Source organism: Hoplias malabaricus, chromosome 2 (assembly GCF_029633855.1).
Source record: "Hoplias malabaricus isolate fHopMal1 chromosome 2, fHopMal1.hap1, whole genome shotgun sequence".
Classification (NCBI taxonomy): Eukaryota; Metazoa; Chordata; class Actinopteri; order Characiformes; family Erythrinidae; genus Hoplias; species Hoplias malabaricus.
The window spans coordinates 51,958,921-51,977,045 of NC_089801.1; the positions used below are offsets into that span (position 1 = coordinate 51,958,921).

General features: G+C 39.2%; 1 protein-coding gene across 5 annotated transcripts in view; it reads left to right on the top strand.

Annotated features, from left to right (window-relative positions):
• LOC136686356 (neural cell adhesion molecule 2-like) overlaps window positions 1–18,125 on the top strand; it is a 463,525-nt gene that overhangs the window by 373,130 nt on the left and 72,270 nt on the right. For all 5 annotated transcript variants that reach the window (XM_066660073.1, XM_066660071.1, XM_066660072.1 and 2 more), the window contains exons 8-9: window positions 6,067–6,212; window positions 16,476–16,626. In XM_066660073.1, the coding sequence (XP_066516170.1) occupies window positions 6,067–6,212; window positions 16,476–16,626 (297 nt within the window). The remainder of the gene's footprint in view (window positions 1–6,066; window positions 6,213–16,475; window positions 16,627–18,125) is intronic.

Sequence of the window (18,125 nt, forward strand, 5' to 3'; positions counted from 1 at the left end):
ACCGGAATCACTGGGCGCAAGGCGGGAACAGTTCTTCGCAGTAGTGATGTGTCGGTCGCGAACGAACCGGTTCAAAGAGCCGGCTCTTGTAAGTGAACGATGAGAGCCGGTTCCCGTCTAAGACCGCGCCATTTCTTTCTAAGGCTTGTCATTCAACCAATCAGAGAACAACAAGCAAGCTCCAACCCTCCAACCCTCCGAGCTGAGACACCTGGTTTTCCTGAATGCCAATCTGCCTTCCAAAAAATAGTTTAAGAAAATGTTTTCTTTTTTTGCACTTTGCAGACTATTTGTTTATTTTATTACCCAGAAATGGATGATTATTTAATTTATTAAGCTATTTTGTAATACCTACCTTTTGGGTTCCATTGGCTGTATTTCAGAGTTTACAAGTGATTTTTTATTAAGGTGTTTAAATAAAAATCCAGTTATTTATACAATTGAATGTGTGAGTGCAATCAGTGTGTTATTACAAGACAGCCATAAAACAATTGGCCATTGCAACACTATTTATTATTTTTAATATTGAACAATAATATTTTGTCCATATAATCATGTAAAATGTAGGTAATATTGTTCTGTACCAGTGGAAATAAGTGGTAAAACAAAGAGCCATTTAGGAGCCGAAAGAGCGGGCTCTTCATGAAGAGCCGAGCCAAAAGAGCCGGCTCCCCAAAAAGAGCCAAAATTCCCATCACTACTTCGCAGGGCGCACTCACAACTACGGACACAATTGAGTAGCCAATCCACCTTTCGAACATGGTAATACTATAATGTATTGATACTAATACAGTATTAATATTGTGATCTGCCACTGAAGAGTGGAACATGAAACCCAAAGTAAAAACAGGATATAAAGCACGCACTTGAATACGGATTGGAGATGCAGCTGTCACTTTGCAAGTGCACTCTGTTATACTTGGAAAATCTGTAAAAACACATTTTTTTGTCATTATCTGCATGAATATTGAAATTACAGACTAATAAAACATGATGGAATTCAAGTAGCACATCTGACCTTAAATGGGCTAGTTCTTTTAATAATGCACTGTTTGGCAATGGGAGGGCAGTAAACAACATGAACCAATACTGGATTGGAATGCATACTCTTAAAAGCCAAATATATATATATATATATATAACCCCAGTTACTTCAAGCACAAGACACAACAGAGTGGTGTCCTAGCAGTGTACCTCATGGCAGCTGGATCTGTGCAGTAGTGTGCTGCTACAGCAGCCTAGCAAATGCAGCCTTATAGTGTCTGCAAAGTGAGTCCTCGCAGAAGCATTATGTACCGTCATCCAAGTCTTTGCAGCAGCGTGGTGTCCTGCATACCCTTCGGAACTTTAGCCCGGACCATTGTGCCACACGCTAGGCCCTTCAGTCACAAGAAAACCATGCTATCCCACTGCCCTTTCTCCTCCTGCAGGCCCTTCACCCTGGGAAGTCTCATGGGTGTCTGGAGATGATGGTAATACAAGGGAGGTCAGCTGTGTTTATACTCACCTCCATTTTAAACATAGAACAGGTATAAATGTGAGAAAAGTGTGAATATGCAATTGTCTCCATATCATAGACATAAAATGTGTAGTTGAGTAAATAAAGATGCTAAGTCAAACACAGTCACCACAGGTAGGGGACTGATTACATCAGCAAATACCCTCCTCCACAAGTTACCGAATGCAGTTTCTGAGCCCGATGTTGAAATGCTGTGGCTCTATTCTCCTTGTGAAGCACCTCAATGATTTAAAGCTGCAATTTGAAGGTAAAAATATTACATAGTGGTTTTTTTAATGCTGCAGTTTCATTACAGCAACCTCAGATAACCTTAGATATGAATAATGATGTATGAGATCTGAACTGTCAGAATATTGTTTTTATACACACAGCTAATAAATTAATGTCTAAACTTTGTTTTTGTTTTAATATATTGTTTACTATAATTACTTTTTTCATTTATAATATCTATAACTTTGTGCAATTTAGTTACCAAGTCTTGGACTGCACTAATTAAGAGAAATATTAATTGTCAAATTTCAGTTAATACCCCTTCCAGGGTGTGTTCTCGCCTTGCACTCAGTGATTCCGGGTAGGCTCCGGACCTGCTGCGACCCTGAACTAAATAAGCAGTTACAGACAAAACAATAAATGAATGAAAAAAAAAATTCAGTTAATATTGCAGAAACTCTGTATGGAACAAGAGTACAGTACGGTGAGTAGGCTGTGTCTCAGGAGATCTATTTCCACATAATATTTTGGGAGATTTTTATTTCAAGATAATCATTTGAGCAGGGATACTCAAACTTTTGCACAGAATTGTATATGCGATCAAAATTTTAGCACTTCCAACATGAAACATTTTCTATCACCCGTACATCTCTACTGCACGGAAATAAATAATAGAGCATTAGTGTAGAATATGACTGAAACAGAGTTTGACAATAGTCTGGGCAGATTTTGCACTCCCGCAGGTTTTTGGCTGCTTGACCAAGAAGCCGATTTTCCTAAAAGGCTTTGTATTAAGGGCCTTGATGAAATTCTGTTCCTTGACTTTAAAGTGGTTTGATGTATTCACAAGTGACAACTGACAATCATTTTAGAGAGAATGGTGTTTTCATTCATTTATTCATTATATGTAACCGCTTATAAATTTCAGGGTCACGGTGGGTCCGGAGTCTGCTCAGAATCACTGGGCGTAAGGCAGGAACACACCCTGGAGGGGCGCCAGTCCTTCACAGGGAGACACACTCACACATCTGAACACTTTGTGTCGCAAATCCACCTACCAACATGTGTTTTTTCAGACAGTGGGAGGAAACCCACGCAGACACAGGAGAACACACCACACTCCTGTGTTTTCACTAATGCAGTATGTGTCACATACGGCCAGTAAGTCATGTTATAACATCCCAGGTATTATGGTCTTTAGTGTTGTATTTTACCTCTTTACCTTTACATACTGATGGAAGATTTTATAACGGAAGCTCCTGTTCAGTATTTTCCAATGTGTCTAATTTAAGATTGGCATTGTCCTATTTCTCTTGGAATATTATAAAAACAATCATGTTAAAGGTGCTATAATCTGAGATTTCAAGCATTAATATAGCCGGGAATAACTAATGTCAATAAAAACATATCGTGGAGCAAATGCGCCCTGAACAGGGAATGAAGTCATTCACACACGTCTGTATGTGCTGTTCTCCGGTCTTTGTTTTTATGGATTGGCCAGCCACATATGCATTTTAGTCCCAAGCTGTGAAAACGTTAGCCCTTTCCATGTTTTGTTTGGCCTTCCCCAAGAGAAAAGACAGTGATGTATATCCAGGTGAAAGTGACCATCCAAATATTCCTCCACTGAAAAGAACAGCAAAAAAAAAATTTTTAGCTAAAAAAAAAAAATAAGCACTCTCATGATTTAGAACTGCGGTATTGTGTTTATCAGACATTTTCTCTAGGTACCATGCTAAAAACACAAACAGGAGGGGGTGGCTGAGTGCACTACCGAATGTTCTGGTCTAAGCATCCTTTCAAATATCCCTCCACCAAAAAAAAAACAACTCTTCAACTATTAAGGCCTCTGACAAATAATTATAATGGCTCTGTTGTGCTTGTCTTTGTTTAGCAAGCAATAAACGGGCTAAAAAAGCATGAATGAGCATGAGAGAGGCATGGCTCAAGTGAAGGGCATGGTCTATTTAAAGCATTTGTTTTGGGCTGAGATGCAGGTAATCTAGTGTGACATCTAGTGGCCTAATATTGCATATGTGATATTTGCATTTATGTGTGGCACAGTGGCGCAGTAGGTAGTTCGCAGTCACACAGCTCCAGGGACCTGAAGGTTGTGGGTTCAAGACCCACTCCGGGGGAGTGTAGTGTGTTCTCCCTGTGTCCGCGTGGGTTTCCTCCGGGTGCTCCGGTTTTCTCCCACGGTCCAAAAACACACATTGGTAGGTGGATTGGAGACTCAAAAAGTGTCCATAGGTGTGAGTGAATGTGTGTTGCCCTGTGAAGGACTGGTGCCCCCTCGAGGGTGTGTTCTGTTCCCGCCTTGCGCCCAGTGTTAATTAACATTTGCATTTGCTTGTTTTGCAATGCAGGTCTCTCTCTCTTTTTTTTTTTTTTTTGCTATGGCAATTTATTTGGCTTTTATCTTGATGAATACATTTGTTGATATTTATCAGACATCAGTCAGACAATGGTTATATTGGTTAGGCCCTACTATATGATCCAGTTCTCACTGAAAGAGCACTAATAAAATTAAACTAGTGGTATTCAGTAAAATGTTGATTAAGTGGCTTTACATTGCAATTATACTGTGACTCAACCCAGAACATTTAACACATCAGCATGGGGAATTAGAAGCTGACCTCTTAAATGTTTCTGTTTATTTCTGCATGGGTGTTTTTTTGGGGGGGAGACTTTGAGTGTGTCTTGCTACAAATAACTTCTTAATCTCCAGACAGTTTTCAAATATCCATACTGTCAACTGCTCTTCTTTAGGCTGAATTCAGTTCGGTGTGGATTTATTCCGTGCCATTTATTCAGTGCCACTTTTTCCACAGAAAAAGGGGCATTATTCATGGAGCCTTGCATTGGGTTGTTTGCCCTTGACAAGCATGGTGTTTGGGGGGAAAAGCTCACTAAGCCTTGGAGGGGGGTTAGAGGAGCTTATCTGAGAAAGACAAGCTCGGGGCACATACACAAACCACCGCACCCACGCAGCAGTGTTTATTGGGGTGTTTGTCATAAAATAAGACGTCACTAATATAAGCTACGTGTCTCCTTAGCTAGCTCCTGGCTGCTGAATGCGCTGATCATGGAGTATAAGAAAGTGAACAAGTCAGTACAAGCAATTCTCTGGCAATCAAGGAGGAAGTAAAAAAGGGAATCGCTGTGGCACATTTTTTTTTTTTTAAAGGCGGGAGAAGAGTGATGGCTCACGCTGAGAGGATGAGAGAGCGAGAGATGTGAGAGAAATAGTGTGGGACGGGCTGATTGTGTTCAACTGGAGTCTTTTCCATCAAGTCTCTAAGCTGCTCCACTTTGGAGACAGATCAAGCCATTTGGTGTAAACTGGGATATTACTGAGAGAGATTACAGAACCTAAAGTATGTCAGACAAATGCACGGCAAACTCATGTCTTCTCACATGATGCTATCAATAGTTTAAAAAAAAAAAAAAACTGTTGCGTCTTCTCAGACTATAGAATTACACTGAACGATCACTAGATTAGAAACACCTACCTTGTATCCACACATTATTTTATCAGCTCCATTGACCGTAATATAGCACTTTGTAGTTCTCCAAATACAAACTGTTGTTTATCTATTAATCTATACCAGGACAGGTATGACACTGACATGGTAGTGGTGATGTGCTGCTACAAATGGATCAGACACAGCAGTGATGCAGTGAGCACTAACACACCACCACTACATCAGTGTCACTGCAGCTCTGAGAATGATCCAGCACCCTAATCATACCTGCTCTGTGGTGGTCCTGACCATTGAAGAACAGTGCAAAAAATATATAAGAAAGTTTACAGAGAAATGGGTGGACTACAGTCTGTAATTGTAGAACTACAAAGTGCTCTTGTATAGTCAGTGCAGCTGATGAAATGTGTAGAAACAAGGTAGGTGTTCCTAATTCAGTGATTGATCATTGTGTAGGAGAATAACGTTAACTGACATTTTGTTACATTAGCTGACAGACATCTGCTTTCATTAAAGTCATGTTAAGAGATAGGGGGTATGGAAGGCCATCCTACCTGATGAGACAGAGGCCATTTATGCTGTCATGGGGACTCTTGGCATGGAGAGCTTTTTAATTTTACGAAACTTCATGTGGTTCCACATATACTTTGGATATTTAACTGGGAAACTTCAATGGGTAAATTTCAATACTAGTAAATTTAAATGCATTGTTTTACATACCCCCCCCCCCCAAGCTTGATTATTAACTATTATTATTAGTTATTTAGTTAGTTAGTTAGTTATTATTAACTATTGTAAAATAGCTTCAAAACTCATGAAACTCAAGCACTCTTTCTATCCCCCACCCCGCAGTCCAGCCCCACATCACTCACCTGAGGAATGTAACCGCAGTGGAGGGCAGTGCTGCGATGATCTCCTGCACTGCTGAGGGGGAGCCTGTGCCTGAGATCTCCTGGAGGAGAGCCAGTGATGGACAAACATTCTCACATGGGGATAAGGTAGAGAAACAGTTCTTAATAGCCCAAACCTCAGCATTTGATTATAAAAGTTATATTAATTTTGGATTGCTGAATGTCGCAGGGATTATACCACAAGTGATTATATGAGATATTTGCAAGCTACATGATGGTGTACAAATGTTTTGTGTGTAATTCCATCCATCCATCCATTATCTGTAACCGCTTATCCAATTTAGGGTCGCGGGGGGTCCAGAGCCTACCTGGAATCATCGGGCGCAAGGCGGGAATACACCCTGGAGGGGACGCCAGTCCTTCACAGGGCAACACAGACACACACACATTCACACCTAGGGACACTTTCGAGTCGCCAATCCACCTGCAACGTGTGTTTTTGGACTGTGGGAGGAAACCGGAGCACCCGGAGGAAACCCACGAGGACACGGGGAGAACACACCAACTCCTCACAGACAGTCACCCGGAGTGGGAATCGAACCCACAACCTCCAGGCCCCTGGAGCTGTGTGACTGCGACACTACCTGCTGCGCCACCGTGCCGCCCTTTGTGTGTAATTGTAATTAAGAATTCAAACATTCTCCTGCTCTTATGTCACCATATGTTTATGGTGACTGACAAATGTTTTTTATATTAAATAAATAAAAAGAACTAATATGCTATATGGGCGCCACGGTGGCACAACGGGTAGTGTCACTGTCATGATCGCTAACATCAAAATCACCATTTTGAAATCATCTAGATCAAAATTCACACACAGTCTTGGATACAATAAGACGAAATGGATGCACTTGCCTTTGGAGCTCATTTCCTTAATGCAACTCATAGCAAATGAATAATAAATAGCTATATAAATTCTTCTCATTGCCACTCTCATGTTACTTAATTTTTAGGTTATATTTTGTTGAATAAAATGGCAATTGTCATACTTAATACTACACAACAGTTACAATAAAATTACAAGGATATTTGAACTACAAATTACAGTTATACTTTATACAAGCATACACTAAAATTTATTTGTGCACCTAATAAAAAAGTATATAAAATCATTATAAAACCATGTATTCAATCAAACTGATAATGCTTTTTAGCCTGGAATAAAATATTTTGAGGCTGGAATCCTCCTTAGGGCGGCACAGTGGCGCAGCTCCAGGGACTTGGAGGTTGTGGGTTTGAGCCCCGCTCTGGGTGACTGTTTGTGAGGAGTTTGGTGTGTTCTCCCCGTGTCTGCATGGATTTCCTCAAGGGGCTCCAAAACGGTCGAAAAACACACATGGGTAGGTGGATTGGGGACTCAAAAAGTGTCCGTAGCTGTGAGTGAATGTGTTTGTGTGTGTGTGTGTTGCCCTGTGAAGGACTGGCGCCCCCTCCAGGGTGTGTTCCCTCCTTGTGCCCAGTGATTCCGGGTAGACTCTGGACCCTCCGTGACCCTGAAGTGGATAAGCAGTTACAGACAATGAATGAATCCTCCTTAGTATCAGTGTTCCCATTGGGTTATATCCATGGGTTTATAAACTACTCACAGCCTTAGTTTCAACCCTAAAAGTAGTGAAACGTTTGACCTATAAACTGGAGGGTGCTATGCAGTTGGTAACTATGTAAAATGTTAACATATGGGATGTAAATAATATCTGTATATCTAGTAACTGTCGAAAGGTAAGATATGCATGCATCAATCAAAAAAAAATTCTATATCTCCCAAATGGTGACATTTGCAAGAGAAAGACCAACTCCTTTAGCTTATCATATAGGGTGTTAAAATATTTAATTTAACATTTAACATCATGGTTAAAACATCATAAATTTTACAAATTATTTAACCGCATTATAATAAATCAAACAAATGACTAGAAAAAAAAATTACAGGTATCAATGGCTTTTTTCCAACAGTGACAAATTGCTTGATTGTACAATCCAATTACAAAGAGTTGAATGCCTAGTGACAGCTGTCTTCTCTCCACAATGAGGTCAAGAACCACTGTTAAGGAAATCCAGATATGAGTATAATGTGCTACAGCTGGAATTCAAACCTGGATCCTAACACTAAGGTTTAATCAAACAAGAGGCACCTTGACAGCGCTTCGAAGAGCTTTCCAGAAAAGCACTCTTAATCAAGACAATATGCACCTCACCCCACCTGCCTCAGTATCTTTGGAACAAAAAAAAACATGCTTTTAATAATTTTAGGGAACTAAAATTAGTGACAGGTTTCTCTTACATTAAAAAGGGCCTAGAGTAGGCAGAAAATTAATGGAGATCTTGACTAGCCACTTACTTTGACCAATCACCTGATGAATGAAAAATCTGGGGCTTGTTTCCCTTAGGCAAATGCAATTTCAGTGACAAGCCTTAGGAAAAAAAAACCCAGTAGCATAATTTACTGGGAAGCAAATGCAGTCCTTCAAGCGAAAAATTCTAACCGATTTTGGTACTCCACCATAAAAATGTACAGGTTTTGTGACAACGTCACCAGAGAGGAAAGCTTAGCAGTCTATCCCTTCTCAAATTTTCAATCAGAAGCACACCAGCATTCGCCTAGCTTGATGGGTTAGCTGTACCAGTCCCAATGTTGTCAAGTAGGAAAGCCTTGAAGCTGTTGTGCTCTGGTAACAATCTGATAGGCCCTTCCCAAATGCCACATCATGCTCCATATCTCTCAGTGCCAATGGCAAGGCCACCCTAGGCCCTTAGGAACCTGTGAGTTATAGATGATGATCAAAGTATTGCCTATTTCAGCTGAAGGTTGACAGCCGTAGTTGAGATTCTGAGGCACTGTGTCTTCATATGTCCAGTAGTTTATTTCTAATGAATGAATTTAGTGGCACTTGCACACAAAGTTGAATAACATAGATACTGCCCAATCCTCAGAGCAATATTTCAGCATCTAAAATAAAGCCTCTGCAGTAGAAACAATTGTTCTGTAAATGGTGGTAAACCATAGTTCTAAAATTACTATTCAAAAGTTGTCAGGAACTATGAGTTTAATCACGTGAGACTGTGTTTTCTAATGTGCTAGAAAGACAGTGACGATATATTTTTAACATTTTAACATGTTTCAAAAATTCTCATGGAAGCTATAAAACATACCCAAAATGAGGTATCTAGAATATCCATTCCTCTTAGTGATAATATACATTGATTGCTTTGCTTTTTGTTGTGTCTGTGTTTTTACTCTTGCCAAATTTTTACAATTTTGTACCATTTTACACAACTGGAATTTGGTTTTTAAAATTTTCCTATGCTTACATTTTTGCCATTCAATTATTCTGTATCCACATTTTTAATAACCATATACTTGATTTCAAAATTCCTTTAATTGTTCTTTTTTTTTTATTGTGAAATACTTTGGCTCACATTTGCTGTCTTTTTAAAAGGTGCTATAAAAAATGGAATTAAAGTATTCCTGCAAAAATTCCTGCAAAAGTCCATCTATTGCTCTGCATATATTTTTTGTACCGTTTCGCCCTGTTCTCCAGGACCACCACATAGCAGGTATGATTTGGGTGGTCAGTAATTCTCAGCATTGCAGTGAAACTGATGTAGTGATGGTGTGATACTGTGTGTTTGGTTGGCAAGAGTGGATCAGACACTGCAGTGCTGTTGGAGTTTTTAAACATTGTGTCCACTCACTGTTCACTCTAGTAGACACACCTACCTGGTTGGTCCACCTTATAGACATAAAGGCAGAGACAGTAGTTCCTCCTCTAAAAACTCCCCCTGCTGTGTCTGATCCACTCGTACCCGCACAACACACACTAACACACCACTACCACATTGTGGGGTGGGTGGGTCCTGGGTGAAAGGTGGCTAGCAATGTATGCAGAGCAACCGATGGACTACAGTTTGTTATTGTAAAACTACACCAGTGCAGACACAAGTAGTTCTTTTTAAAGTGTAGAATACTACACTTAATAAATACTGTTTGAAGTAAAATAATGCAGTTAAGGAAAATTGTTCTATTTTGCTGTGAATTAGTATTCTGCTCAGGTGAGTAAAGAGTTTCAGATGACATACATAGAGAAGCTCATGGTCTCAGAGTAAGGCACATTGGCTTGGATCTGACCTAAATTTGGCACGCGTTTGATCCGTTCCAGAGAGGCCATCCATCAAATGTAATGCAAGGACAGAGTCTGTGATGCTGCTCTAAGTTGGAAGAGCCAGACTGGACTGCCTCTCTACTCTCTTTAGCAGTTCTGTCCCTAGACTGAGAACTCTGCAGAATATAAAACAGACCAGAGGCTTAAGGCTAAAGAGAGATGTTGGGGGTGGGGGTGACGGGAGTGTTGGAGAGAGGTTTAGAGAGAGAGAGAGAGAGAGAGTGATAGAGGGACAATCCCAAGATCAGCTACAGCTGCTCACCACATGGGCAGATTGTAACTGGACTATTTATTTCACTTTATTTCACATACTATTTCATTGGTCAATGGCATATCCATCTGTCCTTCTATCCATCAACCAGTTTGTCCATTTGTCCTGCCATCCTTTTGCCTATTTACTGATCCATCCATCCATCTATCCTTCTGTCATTTGTCTCTCCACTCCATCTAGCAATATGTCCATTCGTTACCTCATTTATTGATCCAGTCAGCAATTTGAATGAGAGAAAGAAAGCGTTGATTGCCAGCAATCTGCATCACTCTGCTTCTCACTTTGCAAGATAGTGCTGGACCTGTAAATTTTATGTTTTGAAGTTGTAAAAAAAAAGTAAGCACGGTGGCATTACAAGATAGAGGATGTGCTTTTTGGCAGCTGATTTTATTATCTGCTTTTATTAGAGCCATTCAACTGGCAAGAGAATTTCACAGTGCATCGTTATGCTTGTGAGTATGGGTCATGTAACTTGCATTTACACATAGTAGCACATAGAGGTTTGTGTGTGTATAAAATGACAACAAGAACCTGTTTCACAATCCAATAAAGATTGTAACAAATACTTTGCCCTTGCCATTTTAAAACATCTTTTTTGAAAATGCTTTAAAATGTATTTGTACACCTAATACATGTCATTTTATATATAGTGGGTCCACTATTTTTTTGGGTGGTTCCAGTCTTTTCATCAGATTTGCTTTAAATTTTTCATACCAGCAGGATTATTGTTGCCAGACCAGACTAGAGCCAAATGCGCTTACTGACACACCTAATGCTAAAACGCATTTTTGTTTAACTTTACATGAAAATGGACAAAATCTCTGGATTTTTAAACAAAGACATTGATATAAAGCACCAAAACTTCTCCAGACCTTCCAATGATATGTGTATGTATTTTGGGCTTTCCTGTTTTTGAAATGCCAGAAAAACCTCTGTGATAATGGCTTGATGGCTAATGGGCTTGCCTAGTTTATCTTTGCACTTGTTTAGAATTCTTAGAAATCATTTTTATTTTCTGCTTCCCACAACCAAGTCATCCCAAAATACATTCAGCAATTTTGAGATCTGAGTTTAGGGCTGGCCAGTCCAGCTTCTTTACTTCATTTGCAAATGTTCTTCTGATGGCTGACCCGCCTTTCACACCTAAACAGGTTGTCTTCTCGAATTGGAAATACTGACAGAAACACTTGTGGAAGGGAGGGATCAAAAAGATGAGTGCTTATGCACTGTTGATCTGATAGGGAGAGGCCTCAGACCACAGTCTGGACCAAAGTACGAAAGGAGCTGGTCTCAGTCCAGACAAACTGGAATGAATTTTTGTTTTGTGCGCAGTGTGAAAACACTTTTTTGGATGGTTCATATTTTCTGACCAATTACAGGAAGTGGAAGAAGTAATGGATGATGATTTGTGCACTACTTTATGACTGTGAAACATGTCAATCATATAAAACACATAAAAATCTTTAATTTAACCATGCATTTGTTATTATAACATTCTGCCTTAAGTTAAAACTGTGTCATCAGTGAACAGTGAGCATGAGGGATAAGGGAAAAATAACATATAAAACCTCTCTCCAGTTTCTATGTTGTGTTACTATACTAAATATTAATATAAGCTAAAATTTAAACAAATATTTGAACTGCATTAATTCTGCTATGTCCCTGGCCACAAACTAGCACAGTACACAGGGTATTTAAAAAAATACTGCATCATTGTTAATAGGGTACACAAAGTACAGGCAGTTGTGATTTGGGACACAGCACCAAGAGTTCAACCATGTTAGGCGATGTTCATGATGTTTATCAAAATATACTTTTTCAAATTCTGTGGATGTTTCCTCACCATTTGTTAGACCTTCAGTCTATTTGCCTCCTGGACACAATTCTGTGTTTACAAAGTCCCAGTGTCAGTAAGTGGGTAAAAATAAAATAAATAATAAATAAATAATAAAAAAATTCTCAGTCCCATATATTAGGCTTTCTCTCTCTCTCTCTCTCTCTCTCGCTCTCTCTCTCGCTCTCTCTCTCGCTCTCTCTCTCTCTCTCTCTGCGCACTGCATATAAACGACATCTGGAGTGGTATAGATAGTGAAGAGACCTCTAAATGTTGAAAACCATGACAAAGATAAAATTGTTTCAAATTACTTAATGTGGAGCTGACTCTAAATTCAGGAGAGCGCTAACTGCTTGAAAGGAAACAGAACAAAAATCCTAAAAAAATGAAACTAAACAACACAAGTTACAAATGAGTTTCTGTGGTAATTCAAACAGAACCAAACCAGAGAGAACAGCAGTTCACCAGAATTGTAAACATTGCCTTTAAAGTTGGAATGGAAAATGCGAAAAGGAGCTTCTAAGTAGATAAGCATTGCAAAAGTAAGCACTGTATTTGTGTCTTAAATAAGGCATATCTTGATCTGAGCCACAGTTAAGTAGCAGAAAACAGTAGAAATATATGTTCATTTACATGTATGTCCCTCTGCAACTCAATGTCAAGTATGCATAGTTGCAGCCCATGTAGTTGATGATGACAGGGCGTACATTCTTGGAAACGAGTGAAAGTAGAGGTACATTACTGTTCACCAATGATACAAACAGTTTAAATATACATTTAAAGGTACAGCAGTGGTTTTAAATTCCTGGTGTGTTTCCTAAAGGTACATTGCATTCTCTTCACTGGAAGGAGGGGTGAATATTTGTAATCTGTTATTATTGTACGTATGTGTAAAATTAAATGAACATTACAATGATATGCACATAACCCTGGAGTTCTGGAGATGACAGAATTTTAAAATGTACAATTACAACAGGATAAGGTACAATTATGTTTCTTAATTAAATGTATGAACATGTTCCCTTTAGGTTACTACCACTGTGACAGCAAAAGATGCCATCTGAGTGAGTTTTTCTGACAGTGAAACCAAAATATATCTGACCAAATATTTACAGATTAACAAAACAAGAAACTTGGTCTGGCCTTTCATGTGTGAAAACACCCTTAATCAGTATTTGAATTCTAGTTTTCTCAAGTTTTTCACATTGCAGGTGGATAATTTTACATCTGATCTCCTTAGCCTATAAGTGCAAGGTAATATTATTTCTAAGTGCACAATTGTAATAATAATAAATAAAAAGAATAAAAAACACTTTTATAAAATTCAGATGTTTCCTCACCATTTGCAACGCTCCAGTGTGTTTGCATGCTGGAAAACAGTCTGGTGTGTTTACAAAGCCCTGGTGTCAGTAAACAAGTAAAAAAAAACGTGTCTGAGTCAGATATGCTGCTCAAGGTGACGTCCAAACATTGAAAATCATGAAAAGAGATGAAGATATTGCTTTCTTCCTGCTCCATAGGTGTGAAATATTGAAAAATAATTTGGGTAGGAACCCACTCTAAGTTTGGGAGACTGCTAACTGCATGAAAGTAAACATGGTAGTTGAAACAGTCAATAAAAATGTTCAGATGAGTTCAATCCACGTAAAAAAAACCAGTAGTTTTTCTCCCCAAACATACCATTTTCACCTTAAAAGACACAAAGCATCTGAAACAAACCAGAGAGAACTGCAGTTCCCTATAATTGTAGACGTTGCTTTTAATAGATGTTCTGTCCAGAAAAAATATATATGTAAGTGTGCTGTCTTACTTTGCTTCCTCACTGTGTGTGTATATCACTAGAATAATGATTCATCACCTGCATTACCTGGCCCTGGGGTCTACTTCTAGGCTGAATGAATGGCTTTCGTCAAATGTAATACTGAAGCGCAAGCAGGGGGAAAGCAATAAAGCCTGCTGTCACAGGTCTGCTCTGCATATGCTGTGGCATTAGCAGAGGAGACACATATCGATTTGTCAGAGAGAGGGAGAGGAGCTCGGGGATCGTTAAAGTGGGCGTCTTCACCGATCTCAGCTCCACTCAGGAGGGAAGAGCACCTCTCTAATCTCCTAATATTCCAAGCCACAGCCTAGCTGAATGATAATTAGCACAGACACGAAGTCCATATATTTATATTGAACCATGTTCTGATTTGGCAAGGAACTTTACATCGATTTTTACATCAGTTTCACCTTCAGTGAGAACTGATCGTCTTATGTTATGTTTAAGGTAGAGTGAAACTTTAATTGTAAGTAATACATTTAATGCATAAAAAGACTGTTACAAAGTGGAACTGAGAACATATTTGATTTATTGATAGCTAAGAATTCATTTTCCTTTGATTCATGATATGAGCAGGAAAAAAAAAGTAATAATTGAAATGGGCATAGTAGATCAACAGCTCATGAGCTTTTGATCCCCATGCACAATGCCACTGTCACGCCCTCGTCTCGTCTCGTCTGTTTTCCTGTTCTCAGCACATGGCTTTGTTTTGTTGTCGTTCACGCCCCACCTTTGTTCCGCCTTCTTGTTCGTCACTCTCGTTATCCGTTTCAGGTGTTTCTTGTTTGTTGTGTTATTTAAGTCCTCTTCCCCCACTTCCTGTTGTCGTTCATTGTTCCTTGTTTCGTTAGCTCTGTTCTTCGTAGTGTTCTTAGTATGGTTCTTCGTGTTCTTCGTTTCTCTTGCTCGTTTCATGCCCCAGTCGTGTTGTGTTTGTTTCGTTAAGTTTTGTTAAATAAAGTCTGTGTTCTTAGCGTTTGCGTCCGCATCAGTCTGTCCGCAACCATCCCTAACAGCCACGAATCAGCCAGAGGGGCATAAAGGCACCCACAAATAGAATCTGGAACAGTTGAATTTTGTACTATATAGTGATGTAGAAAAAAAAAAACATTATAAAATTTAGTGGATGTTTCCTTGTCATTTGATAGCTCTTCTGTCTGTTTGCATGTTGGAAAAAGTTGTGGTGTTTGTACACAGCCCTAGCTCATAAAGGATCATAAAGGGTCTCTGCCCAAAATGGCTCAGGCTGAGCCATGAAAAAGAGTATCTGGAGGTGTTTGGATGGCATAGAGACCTCATAATGTTGAAAAGCTATAAATATTTCTGCTCCTTAGGTGGGCAATATAGACTTATTATTGCAGTTACCTATTACTTACAGTGTAACTGACTCTTACTGCATGAAAGTAAATACAGACCAACATTCTACAGTCCTGTTATATATTGAAACATACTGTTCCATCCTAAAAGATGAAACAGTAATTCTCGAGTTATGAGTTACCTCGTAAAAGCTATTCATTTTAGGGGAAAAAAATTTTGGTTGTTCGAGACCACCACAGAGCAGGTATGATTTGGATGGTGGCTTTCATTAGATAAATGACTTAATGAACACAATGTAGATTAATATTTTTCTAATAATTTCTCAATTTAAAATAGCAGTGATTCATAAATATACATACACAGATCAATCAGCAATAACAAGAAAACCACCTGCTTGTTTGTATTTTCATTCTCTTGGCTCCCACTGACCATACAGGAGCCCTTTGTAGTTCTACAGTTATAAACTGGGTTCTATTTTGTTGCTCTGCATACTTTGTTAGCCCCGTTTTACTCATTTTCTTTAATGGTGAGGACTAACACAAAGCAGGTATTATTTGGCTGGTTGCTCATTCTTAGCACTGCAGTTACACTGACATGGTGGTTGTGGTATTTTAATGTGTGTGGTGCTGGAAAGAGTGGATCTGACAACAGTGCTGCTGGAGTTTTTTTAAAACCATCAGTTTCACAACTGGACTGTGAATAGTCCACCAGCCACAAACATCCAGCCATTACACATATTAAGTAGATATTGCTAGGATATCATTTTTTTTTTAAATTGGCATATGTTTAAATGTGTCATTTCCCCTCCAGTCCAAGCTGATCAGTTGCTTTTTCATACCAGTGGAACAGATTGTCCAAATTACCACCAGAAACCTGGCTAACTGGCCTGTTTGTCTGGGCTTGGTCCAGTGTTATTAATGTCAGGTTTTGGTTTGTGTCTTTTCAGAGCCAGGATGGGAGAGTGGAGGTTCAAGGACGTCACGGCAAGTCTATGCTGACCATCACTGGAGTCCGGCTTTTAGACTGGGGTCGCTTTGACTGTGAGGCCCTCAGCAGGATCGGAGGACATCAGAAAAGCATGTTCTTGGACATTGAGTGTAAGTCAGACCAGACAAATCAGAATAGTCTACCAAAGTGAAAGATGGGCAGTGGTAGCAGGAATTTTTATCCCCAAATGTGGCATATTCATTGATTAATTTCGACAATTTGTGAAGCCACTTCAAGCCAGTCCATATACAGCTAAAGAGCGTAAACATGTATATCTTGGATAATAATATTAGAATAAAGTATGTTCTTATTAATATGTATACTAGGGTTATTGGATTTGGGTAATCTTGGTAAATCTGAGTTACATTTTTGACTTTACTGTGACACTTTAGATTTTAGATTGAGTAAACTTCAATATTTTGCAGCAGGAGACTTCTGCCAAAGTCTGTTTTGCCTCCATTTGATCTCACTAATGCTTACTGGCAAACTTAAAGAACACTGTTTTATATGCTCACAAAAATGGTTCATAAGCCCAACATCTTTATTACAGTTGAGCTTGTTAAGTAAAACTCTTGCTAATTGCTGTTTTTGTGCTTTTGAAAAAAAAACTATAAAAAGTTACTAAATTTCTTCTCACAAAATGTAATCAAAGTGCTGCTATTTAACACTTCTCCATTGTCCCTTTCAGTATGCATGTCATGCCTTAAAAAACCTGCCAAAACTCTTTTACTCTGCTAAAAAAATAACGAACTAATTATGCCTTGTTGCCTTGCAGGGAAAAAAATAAAGTTATTTTGGGTTTTGTCAAACAAAACACAAATGCCTTCCAGCAAAGCCAATTAATGGGAGAAAATCTTCCTGCATAATTAATTTTACTAACATCTTACTCATTTCCTGGGCTACAACTTTAAGTTTCCTCAATTACACTACAGTTACAGGGTCAGCTGTTTTCTCTGCTCTTCTTCTACTTTAAGACCCTACTGTTATCTTGCTGTATTTGAGTCATTACAATAATATAGTGTGTGGCTATTTATTAGTGTTGATTTAATAGAAGTGTCACTCCAGTATCCTGGTGTTGCGGCTTGAAACTTCGATTTGGGTCACTATCAGTGAGGGGTTTGGGGTGTTCTCCCTGTGTTTGCATGGTTTTCTGCCAGGTGAACCTGGTTTCCACCCATCTGAAAATGCATGCTGGTAGTTTGATTGACTGTTCAGAAGTGTCCATAAGTGTCGTAAGTGTGTAACGCCCTGTGATGGACTGGCGCCCAAGGCAGAGTGTGTTCCTTTCAGGCACCCAGTGATTTTTAGATCTTGACCAGGGTAAAACATTCATTCATTCATTGTCTGTAACCGCTTATTAAGTTCAGGGTCGCGGTGGGTCCGAAACATACCCAGAATCATTGGGCACAAGGCGGAAACACACCCTGGAGGGTGTGCCAGTCATTCACAGGGCGTTACACACTTACAACACTTATGGACACTTCTGAACAGTCAATCAAGCTACCAGACATTTACTCACACAATCACACCTACGGACATTTTTGAGTCACCAATCCACCTACCAACGTGTGTTTTTGGACTGTGGGAGGAAACCGGAGCACCCGGGGGA